Source organism: Lipophrys pholis (assembly GCF_963383615.2).
Source record: "Lipophrys pholis genome assembly, chromosome: 10".
Taxonomy (NCBI): Eukaryota; Metazoa; Chordata; class Actinopteri; order Blenniiformes; family Blenniidae; genus Lipophrys; species Lipophrys pholis.
In genome coordinates, this window is record NC_137640.1 from 19,502,692 (window position 1) to 19,520,060 (window position 17,369).

A 17,369-nucleotide genomic window follows, 5' to 3' on the forward strand; every position below is an offset into this window, starting at 1 on the left:
CTTTGAGAAACTATACCATATAACGTATAAGAGGTAATGACAAATAACGAAACTACAAAGGTCAAAAGTATTAAATTTCTAATATCTTTATTGAAACGAATGAGAAATACAAATGCGTGACATTTTCAGTTTGAATGAAATTATGTGGAAAAACGTTTTCCGCTGTCCCTACCTGCTGTAGATCCACACAGTGTAAACATTTATTCAGTTGTTTGACAGCCCCGTACGTCTATTTGAAGTGTCTGTTTGTTTAAATATGGATCGCATACATGAACCTCTCCAAATAAAGTGGTTGTCAGTGTGGGGTTGACGGCACGCTAAAGCTTACGTTCCCATATGTATGTTATTATTTAACCATTTAACCACCCAAAGACGTCGGTTTAATTTTGATCAGTTTGAGCTCAAACTGTAATCTTCTGTCTTCTTGACTCTGCTGTGTTTTTACTGCTGAAGTTTTAAGAGGTGACTGTAACTCACGGAAAACACATTAACACTCAAAAATTCTCTTTCTGAAAACGTAGGGATGAAATTAAAGATTATGACCTCTTAGCGAGAGTTTGAGGTTAAATTAAACTCCAGTGACATGATGAAATGCATTTATCCTTTAGTCTCAATGACCAATATAAACCTCACTTCTTTTTAACTTATAAAAACCACTCCTCCTTTTATTCTTGAAGAATCGTTTCCCTGCTTTCCTGCACAGCATAACAGACTATCTCTACACGTCCGATGTTTACATTAAGGTTTTTTCACAGTATTTGTTTTTGTTAAATGTTTGTAATGCCAAGTGACACATGCTTAGTACACATGTGATATTTCCAAAACAAGTATTTGTATTCATCTGCCTTTGTAAATATTTCAATGTCCTTGGAATGAACATTTAAAAAAAAAAAAAAAAAAGATTGATGTAATAATGTATTTCTGGTAATCTATCTGTGGAAAAGTTAAAACTGATTGGTGCCTTGCAGGAAAGTACCTTGCTGATAACTGACCCTCGTCACTGAGAGCAGCACTGTTGAACAAACGACTGCAGCGCACTGAGATTGACACTGAGGACGGAGGACAGACCCGCACCAGACAGACACCAACCTTTTCTGAATCCACGCCGCCGGTCCTCGGCCTACTCAGCAGTATTGTATAACTCGCATATAGCATTGTGGAACTGTTTTAGGTCACGTAACTTCTGTATTTGTGTTCATTCCATAACATCTGTATTGCTGCAGTTAGACGCCTGGGTCCTCTCTCTCCCTCTGAGTCTGTGCCTCCGTCGAAATCCTCCTGATCAATGTGTGGTGGTGATTGTAAAAGCTTCACTGCAGCTGCCTGACACACACCGAGAGAATCGCTCCAGAATCTCAACATGTTGCTTATTGTCCAAAAATCTTCTGGCTGTAAAAACATCTTTGAATAAGATTGCTGCGGTCAGACAGGCACCTTGACTTCTTACTAATGCAAAGCTATTGTAGGGACACTTTCATGAGCAACAAAAACCCACGACGACACAAGTTAATCCTCCTGTCAGGAGCCTGAGCTGACACCTGAGGTTATGCACTTCTTTTAGCCAACCTGCGAGAACCGCAGTCACACATAGTTACCCGAAGGGGAGCGTCTGTTGTCTGTGGTTATGTGCAATCACATGGAAATCGAGTAGCTGCGAGCATCACGCACTGGTATAACAGGGTCACATGACTTTGGATTACTTCCTTTTTGATTCCTCTGCACTTGACGGCCAATCAATCTGTTCTTTTCTCTCCCCTGAACAGACACACGGGAGGTTTTCCAGCACGTTAGGCAGCTGCAATGACGAGTCAGTTCACTGGTTGCATAATAAGAAAACATGTTTTTGTTTTGTTTTGAGGTTGTTGGGGGGGGGGGGGGGGGGGTTGTTTTTTTTGCGTCAGAACAAAAAAAAACAAAAAAAAAGTGTACAAAGTGTCATTTTAAATCAATAATATGTATCTTAAAGGGCGTTTGGTGTTTTCCTCGTGTTATCCGATAGCCTTTCTGTTGTCCACGGGACAGCAGTGTTAGACTCCAGAGTACATGACAGCATATTCTATTTTTATTTATTGATGATGATGATGATTTGTTGTATAAAACATGTGATTCTGTATATTGAATAGAGTGGTATCACATGACTCAGAACCCTTAAAGATAAAAAGATATTTGAATTCTCTCTCATTTTTGTTATCTGTGTAGTTGGGTAACCTGTGTACAGTATAAGGTATACTTTTTGAATTTATTTCAGATATAATTTTTTAACTGAAGTGCGACAGAAGATTTGAGCTCTATATGGGTGGGTGGGGTCGGGTTGCAAGTGGGATCGGGGGTAATTTAACAAAAAAGATAAATATCTCCCTGGATGCTGTGTTATGCTTTGTGAAAGCAGTGTTAATGTACACTTCGCTATACCGTGGACATAGTTTGACATTTTGAGCTATCCCCCAATCAAAACAATTAAATTTATTCCCACACAACTCTGGAAACAAAAATCCTGGCTGCTTTTCAGTAAAATCAGTTCCTTGAAAATAATATCAGTTTTGCATTATTATTATTATTTTTTTGTCATTGTTAAAAGTTTGGCTTAACAAAATACAACAAATCCAGTGTATAGCTGAAGAGGATCCTGTAGGCTTAATGTTGCTGGATTCACAATATCACAGTGTCTGTTGTATCGTCTGTCTCACAAACATAGATGGTAATTGTGTAAACAAATGCAGTAAATACCCCTCATGTCTTCTCGTGCTACCAGCAGGTCAGAATTTCATTATGTGGCATTAACACACACTCACAACATTCCAGTCAACCTCAGCCGCACTTGGTGATCACTGCACCGCCTGTCGTACATTTTAGCCCCCAAATGTTCCAGTTTAGAATAGAAAGAAAGTTTTATCTTCAAAGCCTCTGAAGCCTTGTTTACCTTTAGATAAAGAAATGCGAGCTGTTTTCTCTCTGACCTTAATCCTAATGCTGCAGCAGGCGAACTCGCTGGTTCCACTTCACAGTCAAAAGTCAAATACAAGACTGCGTATTCCCCAAAATGTCAAACTATTCCTTTAATCAGACATTGATAACAGAAACAGTTTCTTCCGTCAGGAGGTTCGGTGATCGTGATACTGGAACAGAATCGGTTTACTGGGACCAGCTTGTTTCTTTAATTCAAACCTCATTTAATTCAGATTTAAAAAAAATAAAAAAAAGTAAATTTGTCAGTTCATTGATCTGCTTCAGTGCTTAGCGTTGACCGGGGGTCTTTAAGTTTCTCATCTGTTTCTTCCCTGTTGACGTTCACCTCACACGTACCGAAACTTTCTCAGTTGATCATCCAGCCAGTGCTTGAATTGATGGCTTTATTTTGCATAATCGTAATGGTCTCTGTGAGATGACGTGATTTGAATGAAGTTATGGAGCAGGCTTAAGTCGACCAAAATGCTTTTGTTCTTTCTTCTTTTTTTTTCTTTTTTTTGTATTTTGTGAGTGTGTGTGTGTGTGTGTGTATGTGTGTGTGGCTGTGTGTGTGTGTGTGTGTGTGTGTGTGTGTGCCCGGACAGTCAGTCCACTGTTAAGGAGAATAAGCTGAGTATTTTTAAAACAGCTAAAAATTTAAAAATATTATATTGTTTAATGTGAAAAGAAGGAAAAAAAAGAAAAAAAGACACTGTGCTGATGATGTTGAACTTCCTGAACGCTCCGATACTCAACATGAAGAACAAAGCGTGCGTGCGTGCGTGCGTGCGTGCGTGCGTGCGTGCGTGCGTGCGTGCGTGCGTGCGTGCGTGCGTGCGTGCGTGCGTGCGTGCGTGCGTGCGTGCGTGCGAGGTGTTGCTGAAATCTTTGGTACTGTGTGTCGGCAATCGGCTAAATGTTACCAATCATTGTCCCGTCAGAGCTGGAGTGCAGTTCAGGACGAGAACAAAATCAATCTGGCATCAGTGTTTTGAGTGATTCACTTATTTCAGATATGGACTTCACAGTCAAAAGGAAAAATCTTCATGAGGTTTTTAACCCTTCACATGCTGATCCAGTCTGACAGCAGTGTTTTGTTGGCGCGATGCGGTGATGGATGATTGGTATCATTTAGCTCCTGGTAAACAGTCACCTGGTAACATCTCCTGTCACTCCTTGATCAACCGCTTGAGTTGAATCGACACGTCCGGCTGAAGGTCGCGACTCTCAAGGTGAACTTTCAAGGTGATCCATGCGACAGTCACTCCAGTATTATCTACAGAGGTCCATCACATAATCCAACAACCTGCTTTTATTTGCCGCCACACGACGGGTTGCACACCTTTCACCGTGAACAATAACAATGATATTGTTTGCATCTTTGAAGAAACCGACGTTCTGGATCTCTCTGTGGTGAACTTGTCCTGCAGTAACTCGTCATTGCATGCAGAGCATGTAGAAAAAAAGGCTGGAACATCTGTGGCCATAGATAGTACTGGTGTGACGTGGCGTGCCGAGTGTCAGTGACCTTGTATTAATGTTGAGACGAGAGCAGGGAGTGTGTTTATGTGTGCTATAAGCCAGAATGCTTTTTGGTTCTGTACCGTTAACCTCAGACACATGTGCAAGCTGTTTGTACAGTACATAACAACGCTAAGAGAAACTTAGTTTGCTTCTTTCCAAAACCAATAAAAGTTGTAACTGGATTTCTGGGTTTGCTGTTTTCTTGGTGTGTTTGTGCGTGTAGTATGTTCACTGGAATACACTAATAATGGTGACGGCTGCCTTGCAAGTCATCCAATGGTAATGGTAAAAGACACTTAAACAAATTGATGGGGGGATTGAACCTACAACCTTAAGATAGAACGACGGCCCACTCTACCAACTGACCACTGGTACTATTCTTAACTCCTGTAACGTGAACTTAGACGAAGTGAGCAGAGAGAGGATGAATGATTTCCCTCATCCCAACAGCCAGTTTTCATTTTTTGACCTCTGATATTTAAAAGAATAATAAGGGCCATTGTTGATAATTGCTAAGATAGAATACCAAATATCATTGAATACCAAAATGCAACACGTTTGTAGTAATATCACAAAGAAAAAAAGTCAAAAATTTATAGTTAGTGTGTCAAACATCTATTTCTCTATTCAACGTTTTTCTGTCGCTAAAAATCTAATCGAATGAACAAAATCTGTTTATTTGATCTATGAACTTCGGGCAGATCTTTAATATAGAGGTATTGTCTAATGACAAATGGATAATAAATCAAAAGCTGGATTGGATATTGTTGGTGTTTGTCCTCACCTCTGTATTTGCATGGATCTCATCTCACTAATTTAAATAAAAAAATGAATTTATGTCAACTGTTTTTATTAAATCAAAAGGAAAGTGTCTCAATAACTAACTCAGTCCTGCTGCAACGAAAGACTGTCTGATTTTTAAACCGCATTCACGCTGCATCCACAGTACCTGATGTAACCTGACAAACATTACATCATATTAAATGAGCGCCGCTGTCTGCATGTTGCGAGTTTCTAAATCTGCTCTCTTTATGCTCCTTCGTTTCTTCATCACTTCAGAAACGTCTTATTTTCCAAGGAACGATGACATTCAGATCCTAGAGCATCTTCCTCTACTCTCTGTCCGGTTTTCATTGTGTTTGATTCCCTGGTCAGGAATGAGCTCACACAAAGTCAGACTTGTGCAAGAACATTTATTTGCCACAAACAAAGTTGCTGAGGCTTCTTATAAAGACCTCAACGCAGAGCAAAACATTTTACAAACCTTACGCACATGTACACAAGCTCAGGCCGAGATATCTGCCCTCTCTTTATGCAGAATCCGGGTAAAAGTAATGGAGGCCTGCATCTTTGTTTTTATTTTCAAAATGAAGAACAGAGTTGTGATTGCACATATGGTGCAGCTCAGGTTCAGAAACATCCACAGAGACTCCAGCGGTCCACCCTCACATGTACACTCCTTACAAACTGTACAGTGATCATCGAGTTGGATTTTTTTAATTTATTTTTTATTTTTTTTTATGGTAAGGTCAATCTGGAAGAGAAGAGTCACTTTGGAAGAGGAAGAAGAAGAGAGAGCAGCGGCCTCAGCAGAGGAAGGTCAGGTCGCTCTTCCTGCAGCCCACCTGACAGCACACAGTGGTGAGGATGTTATTAATGTCCCGTTTGGTCCACTCCGAGCCCGGGCTGCTGATGCTCTCGATGCTGCTCGGCTCCGCTGCAGGCAGACCTGCAATCAAAACACAGCAACCTGAACAACTCCGTATCTCTTGATAGTGATCCTTGCATACAAACTTAATCTAATGTTGTCCAAAAAAAAACAGGTTGATGTAAACTGTCCTTATCGAATGTCTGTCTGTGATTACGGCGATTAACCTTTGCAATGTGAATGACACTGTGGAGAGTTGAATACTGCATATTTGGACTTTTTGTCATTTGCTCCATTAAGGCTTGAAAAGAAGAGATGGAAAACTTACAATAAAAGTAAATAAATAAAATACGCCCTGATGCGACACATCGGACTGAACGAGAGGCTTTGGGCTACAAAATGAACATTAAGCCATTTTTTCCTGCTCCAATCATCAAAATCCAAGCAGATTCTTTTCCTCAACACTCCTGTCACAGTTTGGGATTCTAACACTAACTGCTGCTTTATGCTCCACGCTAACTGAAGTGTGTGGAATTTTAGAAGCGAGGCCTAAAACAATAGGCCGGTTTTCAAAGGGTTAAGAAAAGGTACAGATTCTGTGTTTTTTGTTATTTTTACAATGATTATTGACGACAGTAGAAACTCACAACAGCACATGTGTAGTGACTCACTTTAATCCACTTTTATAACCAGATTCCCATAATGGCTATCATCTACATCCTGTCTTTTACGTGTCACAATTACAGTAATAAAATGTTATTAACAGTATGAATTGTAATAAAGTGTGTGGGAACTGTAATGATATATTATTCATTTCACCATAACGACTTTTCAATTGACCTGAATAACAAAGTGATCACAGAATCTCCACAGCAAACCTCTGAATGTTACCTTAGTGAATTTCACAATAATGGCATAATAATCAGAGGTGTGTGACGTGAATTTGATTGTGTGAAATAAAGTGCGAGCTTGGTGTGAGAGTGAGGTTTTACCAATTTTCTCAAAATGAATAAATAACTAAATAAATAAATCAAATCTGAAACAACTTGTTCAGGTTCTGTGACGATATGTTTAATTAAATGTAAACCACGGGACTGAAATGGGTTTGACTCCCCCTTTTTACACCACTAACCTCTCTGGTCCAATGTGTGAGCCACAAGTTAAAGTTATAATTATAGTTATAATGACCTGACGCACACGTGCAGCTTGGCTGAAGCTCCGTGGTGAGAGGAGAAATGTATTCATAAGCTTCTGATCACATTGTTATCCAGTTGCTCTCTGTTTTCTCTTCATTTGAATCCAAGTGTTTTCTGGCAGCTGTTTTCCCGGAGTGTGATGTACGAGCACCAGTTATGAGATCAATGCTTTTCTAATTCGCGTCCATGTTTTCATTAGATAAGGAAACCCTAAATGACAGGACAGATGAGCTATTTGTCTTCTGCACTGTCACTTTCCTCTTTCTAATCAGCAAGGCCGATACGCTAACTCAGTTTGTTTATGTGTGCCAGACAGCAGCAGAGGGGCTGCCGGGGAACTGCCGGCTCCAGCATTTAATCAGCGATATGTGGCCTCCGCTGATATAATAGGCCTGAGCGAGGGATGGCTCGCCGCCATGCAGGGACGCCTGCCGACCTGCTGCACACCCACTGCACTGCAGAACATCAGTTAGCATCGGACTCCAGAACCTCTCATTTGGATAAAACAACATAGAAAAATTGACGCCCGACTATCAACTGGATGCTGCAGCGTTTAAAACGTTTGTCTCACGTGGAGAATGTCTCTGGATGGGGTTTGAGCAGGGGAGTCAAACTCATTGTAGATCACATAGGGCTCGCTCAGACGTGGCGTGAACATGCATTTTGGGTGATCTGATCACATGTGGCGAGCCCTGACGCAGACTGTTTACACTTGTCCTTATCATGCGTTTCTCGCTAACCACTTGAGTTCAGATTTCGTGACCATACTCTACACGTCACTTCCACTGAACCACTGCCCAGGCCGCTATAAGACACCGTAAGGCCGCTATAAGAACCCCAGGCACACACGTCCAGGTTCTTTTCCAGAGTTTCTTTGGAAAGTTTGGAAAGTTAACAGACTGTATAACTCAGATTGGCGTGTTCTCCCAACGTAAACATGGCACGCACTGATGATATTTACGTTTTAGCGCGTGACGTATTTCCCTGCAACGCCGCCATTCTGGCAATGTGTGCTGTTCACACTACAAAGCCTATGAGGTCAGATGTGTCCCAGACCACCTCGGGAAGTGGTTTGAGTGAAAGCGATTTGGGGCCTGTTCACACTTGACTTCCTGCCACATGGAATCGGATCACCTGGAATGCGCGTTAACGCCAGGTGTGAACGGACCCTTTGTTTCCTCATAATATCTCACACTTTTTTTTTCGCTCTGGAAGGTCGGGAATTGAATTTATGTACTGTCTTTTATACTTTTGAAAACAGGTCTGAACGACCCAATACAACCCAATCTCGTTCTGCGTGAGCCGGACAAATGACATAGTGCCGTAATGACCTTTAACTTCTAATTTAAACGTCATGAAAATGTCAACATTTTTGCAAAACCAAACAATTATTACAGAAAATGACTACAATCTCAAAATAAAGTTAATTCTAATGAGGCTTTCTGACATAAAATACAGTGAAATGTCAAAAAACTTCTCCTGTGGCTGTCGCATTATGCATGTCTTTACACTAAATTGTGTGCGTGCGTGTATTTATTCAATAGTATTTTATGTGTTTGGTGTGAACACGTACATTTATGTGACAGAAAATACTATAAGATTGCTCAAAACTCACACAGTAACTCAGACTTTCCTGAAGCAAAGAAAGAAGAAAAGTTACAGTCCTTTTTTTAAAATAATAACCGTCAGCAAGGATCCAAACCTTTGTGAAAATCTCAATTACTGGGCTTGAATTGTGCTCATTTCACATCCTCTTTAAATAAATACTCTCTGTGGTGTTTTATTATTGTTTATGAGATCTGGATCAGTGTTCTTTTCCTTGAGTTCTATAATTCCAATCGATTAATAACATTGTCATTGATTCTTTAAACAGGGACAGGTGGTGAGTAATCGCTGAACCAGTTCAGAACAAATTATTCATTAATCTCTACAATGAACCGGTACTTAGAGCACTTTATTAGAAAATATTGCAATCTTGTGTAATTTAGCTCAATGGCCTGACAATAAATCAATATTTTACAATGCCTGTATACTCTCAGTATTTTGTTGACAATTCCCCAGTCATTATTAAAATCTTATCCAGGCCATTAACCACCAGCCAAGACCTCAATAACGCACACGAGGGAGAATTATAAAAATGCTGGGCCAATAAAATGCTCGTTGAGTTTAAAAGAGTTGCCATTAGACAGAAGAAAGGAAGAGGATTGATTTAGCAAAAACTGCATATAAAGGGTAGAAGAAGGAAAACTTCACATGTTGGTGTTAAATCTAATGGTCATAACATTGAAAATTACAGAATCTATTTATTTAAAAGTAGCAGTTATTTTACTTCCTGTGACTTTGTGTTACTTTGACTGATTCACCCTTCAGGTTCAGATGAAGTTACATCTGTACACATTATTTTGGTCTGTTGGAGTTTGTTAGTCAACTTAAGTTCAGCAGTTTGAACTGTGACCGCGTCACTGCACGTACTCCAGCTATGTGGATTCCCTCTCTTCAACACTGATTTCAGAAATCCGATTAAAGTCTGTTCAACACGCCTGTTCTGTCAAGTAACTGAGTTACAAAGCAAAAAGAAGAAAGAAACACGACGACTCAGCAGAGCTGAATTGCCACTGTGCAAATGGCAGCAGGCAGGTATGAAGGTAATATGATGTTTATTTATGGCTGCAAATACCAAATACTAAAGCTAACTGCTGCTTCGGGAGCAGGTCAGAGAGAGACAGCAGCTCTGCCACAGTTGTTCGTGGAAGGAACCAGTAGAGAGACGTTTCATTGGTTCTCAGACGTGTTACTTTTTTATGTTTAACATAGAACATAACATCTGTATCATAACGGAACTCAGACTTTTTATTCACTCATCATTAGTGACAGTTTTTCTCAGTCTGTGTGAAGGTTCATAATTGTTGTGAAACTATTATATAATCTCCTCATATGAATAAAACTTAATTAAATAGAGTTCAACTGTTTGATAAGGAAGGTCACATTAGATAATTATAAAGTGACATTATCAATCCTCTAAACATCATCCATCACAACATCCCTCTAAACATCTAAAATCCTTTTATACCTTAAACAATTATTCGCTCTTGGATCTATTTATCCAGACGGGTTTTGTTCCCTTAAGTTCTTATATTTAAACTCCAAAATCATTTTAAGCTTTAACAAGTAAATCTGGTGTAGTTTGATTGTTTGATACTTTTCTACAAGTAGAAAAAAATTAAACCTGAATTTATTGACGAAAAATATCATCTTTACTATATGAGGTTACAATAACTTGTTACATTAAGTTTTTACATTTATAATAAAAAAATGAAGATGTTCGGTATTTGTATATATTTAATCTGATATATTTATATTTAATATCTGATAGAAAAGATTTTTATTATTAAGGTTCAACAGTGTATTGATGCTGATCCACTAAACTCCAGCACATTAATCCCTTTGAAACATGTATTATAGTTTATCAATATATACTGTATATATTATAGTGTAAGATTGCTCACATGCCTGAAACACATTTCTCTTTTGCCTCAATATCTCATCAAACAAACTTTGAAGCAGCCAAAAAACTAAATCGTAACCAATGAATTTAGAAGAAAACATTTCAAAGTGTTCTTTCATTACCTACTGCAGATATTTCAGTGACATTGTTTTGAAAAGCATTTTGCTTCATTAAATCTTTTTGGGATTTAGATGAAAAAGAAGAGTTTCCTCACCCTCCATCTCGGGCTCATTCAAGAACCTCCTCCAGCGGGAGCCTCCACAGGTGTAGACGACAGCTCGGAGGAACTCGCGGCCGCACAGCTTCACCGCCTTGACCTCTGCCCTCGCCTGATTCATACAGACCACTGCACACAACAGCAAAGGCAAAACTACCAGAGCACGCATGCTGGATGTCTGTCTGTCTCTCTGTCTGTTGTCGAGCCGTTCAACACTCTTCCAAACCCCGCGGCTTGATGTCTTTCTGTCTCAGCTGAGTCTCCTGCGGGCTGCAGCGCAGCGCATCCGTCCTATATACCGTCCACCTTTCACTGTCCCTCCCAGCACTGTCTGCTCTTTGCCCATCCCCATGATTGTGAGCGCGCGCGCACACACACACACACACACCCACACACACACACACACACACACACACACACACACACACACACACACACACACACACACACACACACACACACACACACACACACTTATAGTGCTTCCTGTTGTCTCCGCCATCACCGTTTTCAGCCACGCAAAAGCAACTCTCCACCATAAGACTTTTTACAACCCTATGCTGACGATCACATTAGATGAGGTGCAGCCTCCTCAGGCTCCTCTGATTACACGATTTAAGGTCATGATTGTGCCCACCTTCCCCACACTTGCAGGCCTAATTGAGGGATGCGAAGTGCTCCACCTCTCCCACAGTCAAACAGACGTATCGTGACTTTACGACCCGCTGATGGCCCCGGCGTCTTCCACTTTACAGCTGTCCGGGGCCATCGTGGGAGAAACAAGTCAATGTTGACTGTCTATCATGGAGTCATTAGGGTGTTGCTGATGGTGCGATGCCATCCTCTCAAAGACATTTCAGCTCGATCATTAACAGGGGAGATCCCGTTTATAGAGGTCAGTCAAACTCGGTTACGTTTAGCTGGACGCAATCTGCGGTTCCCCTTAGGCACCAGCCACAACAGCGATTAAAAAGGGTCTTTTTCCGCTTAAAAACGTAGTAAAAATGTAATAAAGGCATGCAGTAAAAATAATCACGTTAATTAGATTTAATCTCATCTCGTATGCAAGAGAACAGCCATTTTCCTTGGTTTTTACATTATAAAGGTCATCACATCAGTTATCACTCCGACAATGGAGCTTCGCCAGTGAAGGAGGTCACTTCCTGGGGAAACCGGCTGAGATGTAGTAATCCTGTTGAGCACAATATTGTATGTGAGAAAACAATATGGCCACTTCAACGAAAACTCTTCTTTGGAGAGTTTGAATAAATAACTGTAATAATTACACACACCTTCATGTAGGAAACATTGTAGGAGAGCAGTATGAAGGAAGCATTAACGCCTGCAGCCAAAACGGGTCGGCAAATTATTGTTCAATGAACTTTCAAAATGTGACAAAATCTAAAAAACAACACCACCTGCAATGTTTCAATGAAAGTCCGTGCTGTTTCTACTTCCCCCTGTGGAGGTCCCACTATTTCAGTTCGAGGGTCATATTGCAAAAGTATGTTGTCTTTGGTCAATTTCTGTATATTTGCCTGCATTCAGCATTATTCTTTATCAAAACTTGTTTTACAAACTACTAGTTTTCCTTTTCTTCTGAATAAAATACCTCAAAGGTAAAAGTTTCCCACAGTTTACTTGTGTGGAGGAAGTGACTCATGTATTTCTCTGTTCTGTCTTCTTTTGTTAACCTGAACTCAGCGTTGTCTGATCTGATTACTGCTGCACAGAACAGGAAAGGTAGTGAAGATGACCCCGATAACCTTTCAGTCATTGTCATGACAGATGAAGAAAAATCAAACGCTTCTGTTTTTCCCTTTTGAGTTCAACTCTCTTAAACAATACACTTTGTGCAGATTCATGCTTTGGAGTAATGTTGCAGCCTTGTCGGGTTATTCTGCAGGTTGGCAAATTAAAGATGTTATGCGATACATCAAAATAGATGTCTTCTGGACAATCCTTTCGGACAGGGTCTTCAGATCTGATGGAAGGTCAGCACATGCTCCAAATATGTGGACACACTGATTTAGAATAAAATGAAAATGTAAAAACAAATGTCTTCCAGGAGGCTCATTGATGCTTCCCACCCTTCTCTCGGATAAAAGCAGCTGTTTATCTGGCCCGACCAATGTCTTTTTAATGTTACAACATTTCTTTTCGAAAAAATAAACCGTGTTGCGATGGAAAACTAAAAGTTGACTGCTGAGCACCGACTGAAGCGCTCAGCGCAAGTCAAACTTCAAACATTCGTGGATGTGAGGAATAAAGCTCTGGTCACTGAGGGAGATCAAATCTCTTCAGACAATCATCTTTTCATTTAGACATTTAATGTAATAGCCTTGTCTAAAAAGGAGAGATTCTATATAAAATATCAGCCAGTATGTCATCAAGTGCTACCTTTAGTGGGAAGAACAAAGTATCCTGGAAGCCGTGCAGGTCTGGGATTTCTTCTGTTCATTCATCCTGAACTTTGTTATCAGATAAAATAATTCAAAACCATTAACACATCTTGCCGTGTAAATTGTACGCTGTAAGTTTTTCCGCATTTTATTTTTATTTGTTTCCATCTTAAGTCCCCCGGCTAGCTCAGTTGGTAGAGCATGAGACTAACAATCTCTAGGTAGTGGGTTCGTGTCCCACGCCGGGCGCCACCTTCCCGTGGGTTCACCACCTGCAGGGAGGTTCTTAAATGGTGCGATGTGATCTGGGTGACAGTTATCAGACTGTCACCCCCGCGACCCGGAAACGGATAAGCGGAAGAAAATGAATGAATGAATGAATGAATGAATGTTTCCATCTTTGAACGTCATATTTTGTCAATTTATTGGGCTCATCCAGTTTGCAACAGCGACGCTCTTTAAGTTAAAAACTTCAGGTAGAATTTCTTTCTTATCTCTAAGTAACCAAGCAGTGTTTTGTTGCTTGTGTGCGCTAGAAGAGCAAAACATTTACAAAAAGTTAACGTTAAAGTTAAGGAGAATAGTACAGTTTGAACCAAAATCATGAAAGAGAAAGAGATTTTCAACCTTTTTTGTCCCGAGTTTTACCTTTCAGGGTGTCATTTCTCAAGATAAACCTTTTAAACTGTTTATAACACACTGTTCACAACCAGAGACAAGAAATACTTTGAGGTTCTAAACATATCATTGTCTGTCTTTAGATCCCAAAGCAACAGCTTCTGATCGCTTTCATTATTACAGTTTGTGCACTTAACTTATATATAGTCACATTCGTGATAGATTTTCTAATCTGGTAGAGGCTTTTTTTAGTGTGTGTTTAGTGTAAAGAAGTTGAGAGAAACCTTCAAGAAAAAAAAATGGTTTTAGGTTATTTTTCCACTTTGAACATCTCTTCTGAACTGCTATTTTGCAGCTTCAGTCCCTGGTAACGTTTAAATCCACCTTAAATACAAAGTATAGAAATGAATTAAGCGATTTGTTTCTTTGTTTTTTAGTGCTGCGGCTGAAGGACTTCAACCAGTCTCATGTGTGTGGAATCCAAATCTGAATGTGATTTCTGAACTGTGTATATTGTACGTAAAGTATTGCCCTGGAGGTCCTTTCAGCCTGCACATGTTTCAATGGCTCCACAATTCGGACACATGAATCAATGTATTGTTGTTACACAATGTTATTAAGAATGGTATATTTTACTGGAAGATGCTACTTTATGAAGCTGAAGTACAATTTCTTTTAAGACTTTTAACTGAAAGAAATTTGGAACATTTTACTTGTGCATGGCATGGAGTATTCCTTTATTTTAGTTTAGATTGTCTTTATTCAAACTTTGTTCCTCTGCCGTCCTTCTTACTGATGAAACCAAACCAACAAGTTTACAAAGGTATGACTTCGTCATTCTAAATATCTAAACTCCTGATTTCCGGAGAATTGGTTCTGAGTGAAACGGTTTTGCTATATGTTGACAATAAAAATCCAAACAAGGAAATGTGATGTGTGCTGATAACATCTGCCCTAATGGGATTGTTCATATCTCACAGAGACATTCAGTCGCCCCCTTCTCTTCAAACTGAAACTCACAGAGAAAGCCGGCACATAAATGGATGAAACAGACACAAACCTAATTGGCTCAGGAAAACATCTCTGTGTGTGTGTGGGCGTGTGTGTGTGTGCGTGTGTGTGCGTGTGTGTGTGTGTGTGTGTGTGTGTGTGTGTGTGTGTGTGTGTGTGTGTGTGTGTGTGTGTGTGTGTGTGTGTGTGTGTGTGTGTGTGTGTGTCTGAAGCATTAAGATGGGATGCTCCTCTCCTCAGTCCACCTGCAGGAGAAACACCCGCAGCTCTCCCCAGTGTTTGCCATGTGCACCCGTCATTGACTGATTCTGGGAATAATGGTTCAAAATTGCCGACATAAAATGCTATAAAGCCAAGAAAAGTACATTAACACACACTGTAGTCCGGCATAATGTCAACAAGAGGCAAAGATTACATGTGAGGGTGTGATAAAAAGTCATCAATTGTACCAAAACAGGCTGACAGATAGTTTTTCTCACTTTGACTGATAAAACCTGTCCGGTGTGTGTGTGTGTGTGTGTGTGTGTGTGTGTGTGTGTGTGTGTGTGTGTGTGTGTGTGTGTGTGTGTGTGTGTGTGTGTGTGTGTGTGTGAGAGAGAGAGAGAGAGAGAGAGAGAGAGAGAGAGAGAGAGAGAGAGAGAGAGAGAGAGAGAGTTCTTTGTCTACACAAGAAAAAATCTAATTTGTGTGCTTCAGTTCTGTTATGCCTTAACATAATTTAATGATATAATTTATAATCAAGAGGTAGAAACATATTGATTCCACCATCTCATACTTTGTTAAAGTTCCATTGGTAATCAAGTATGGGTTTACATCTTACATATCCATCCATCCATCCATCCATCCATCCATCCATCCATCCATCCATCCATCCATCCATCCCAATGCCTGCTTTGTCCTGCAGGTGACCCTCCACCACTGAGCCAAAACACAAACAGACACAATAACACACATTTGCCCAGCAGCAATCAACCAGACTTGTCTGTGGATTGTGGGGATCAGAATGCAGAGGAAACACCGACATGCACAGGGAGGACATGCAAACTCCACAGACAAAGGACCAGAAGTGAAAGAATACAAAAGTAAACACCTGCTCGCAAATTGAAAATAGAAAGAAACATGAACATAAAAGTCTTTTTTTTTGTCCTTTGTGAAGTTTCTGTCGTCAGCGATTTTACCATTCAGTCCGTTCACAAACCTTTCTTTCCACTTGTATTAGTGAATGTACAGCGTCTCCATAGTGGAGACATCCTCGACAGAAGAGTGTGTTTAAAGAGAAAGACCATTTCAGAAGCATCGTTATCAAAATGTTAAATTTTAAAATTGTTGATCCAATATCTGCAGCCGATCGTATCTTACAGCTGTTTTCTCATCTTACATGGAGGCCGAGCCGACTCATCTTGTGTATTTCATGAGATTGTTTTGCTTTTAATGAGTCACAAACTGCAGAAGACATTCAAGCCTCACAGGTTGGAGCAGAAATCAGCTTTGTGTGGCGTCGCCTGTGCGGAGACGGTTAAATAAAGGCTCCTCCTGTTGCATTCCCAAGAAAGAAGACCATGTTCCTGTCAACAAAACTATTTTCGGTGACATTTTATAGAAAAGGAGCGTAAATACGCAGCGTAACTGAGAGAGGAAGTGAGCGAACGTCGATACCAAATGACTCATTAAATGTGTTTTCGGGTCATTGAACATTCAGCCTCTTCCCCTTCACATAAAACGTGTCCCGTTCCTACCTCAATAAAACACACCTTTTACACAACATAAACAAAACCATAACCATATAAAACGGTCTTTTCATAGTAACTTAACATTTGCTCGAGTGTCGCAGTATTCATGTCAACAGACGCTAAATAATCCGCAGCAAGAAATGTTTTTCCTGTGACGACTGGTGACCGAGTGAATCCTGCCCTCACTCCTCGCTGTGACCCTGCACAGGATATAGCGATATAGATGGATTAAATCAAGACTTAAGTCCACGTGCTACGAGCGTCGCAAAACATCAGAACTTCCATTGATAATCAGTAGTTTTCACATCCATTATAAATGTTTAATATTATGTGCCAGTGTTGTGTCACAATAATCCATCTGATCCTAGAATGACATCACGCCGTCTTGTCGGGCACCAAGACGTGAGGAACGGGTTCTTTAAGTGCTGCCAGTTGGACGGTGGGACCTCCGTGGGTCCCCGTTCATGTCCCATGTCCCCCGCAAACCGTTCACTTCTTTTCCGTTCACTCTTGATAGACTCCGACCATCCCTCACATGAGCAGCAGTTATGTTCATGAAATTCAAAAAGCCT

General features: G+C 40.3%; 2 protein-coding genes across 2 annotated transcripts in view; one reads left to right on the plus strand and one right to left on the minus strand.

Annotated features, from left to right (window-relative positions):
- sgip1a (SH3GL interacting endocytic adaptor 1a) overlaps nt 1-2,176 on the plus strand; it is a 52,622-nt gene extending 50,446 nt beyond the window's left edge. The window contains exon 25 of the mRNA XM_080473409.1: nt 969-2,176. Coding sequence (XP_080329535.1) covers nt 969-991 — 23 coding nt within the window. The 3' untranslated portion in view covers nt 992-2,176. The remainder of the gene's footprint in view (nt 1-968) is intronic.
- A 3,475-nt stretch (nt 2,177-5,651) lies between these two features.
- On the minus strand, nt 5,652-11,301 carry insl5a (insulin-like 5a). The gene is made up of 2 exons (XM_080472674.1): nt 11,034-11,301; nt 5,652-6,199 (listed from the first exon to the last, which is right to left on the minus strand). The coding sequence occupies exons 1-2, from the start codon at nt 11,203-11,205 to the stop codon at nt 6,057-6,059; spliced, it is 315 nt and encodes a 104-aa protein (XP_080328800.1). The 5' UTR covers nt 11,206-11,301; the 3' UTR covers nt 5,652-6,056.
- Nucleotides 11,302-17,369: the final 6,068 nt, after the last annotated feature.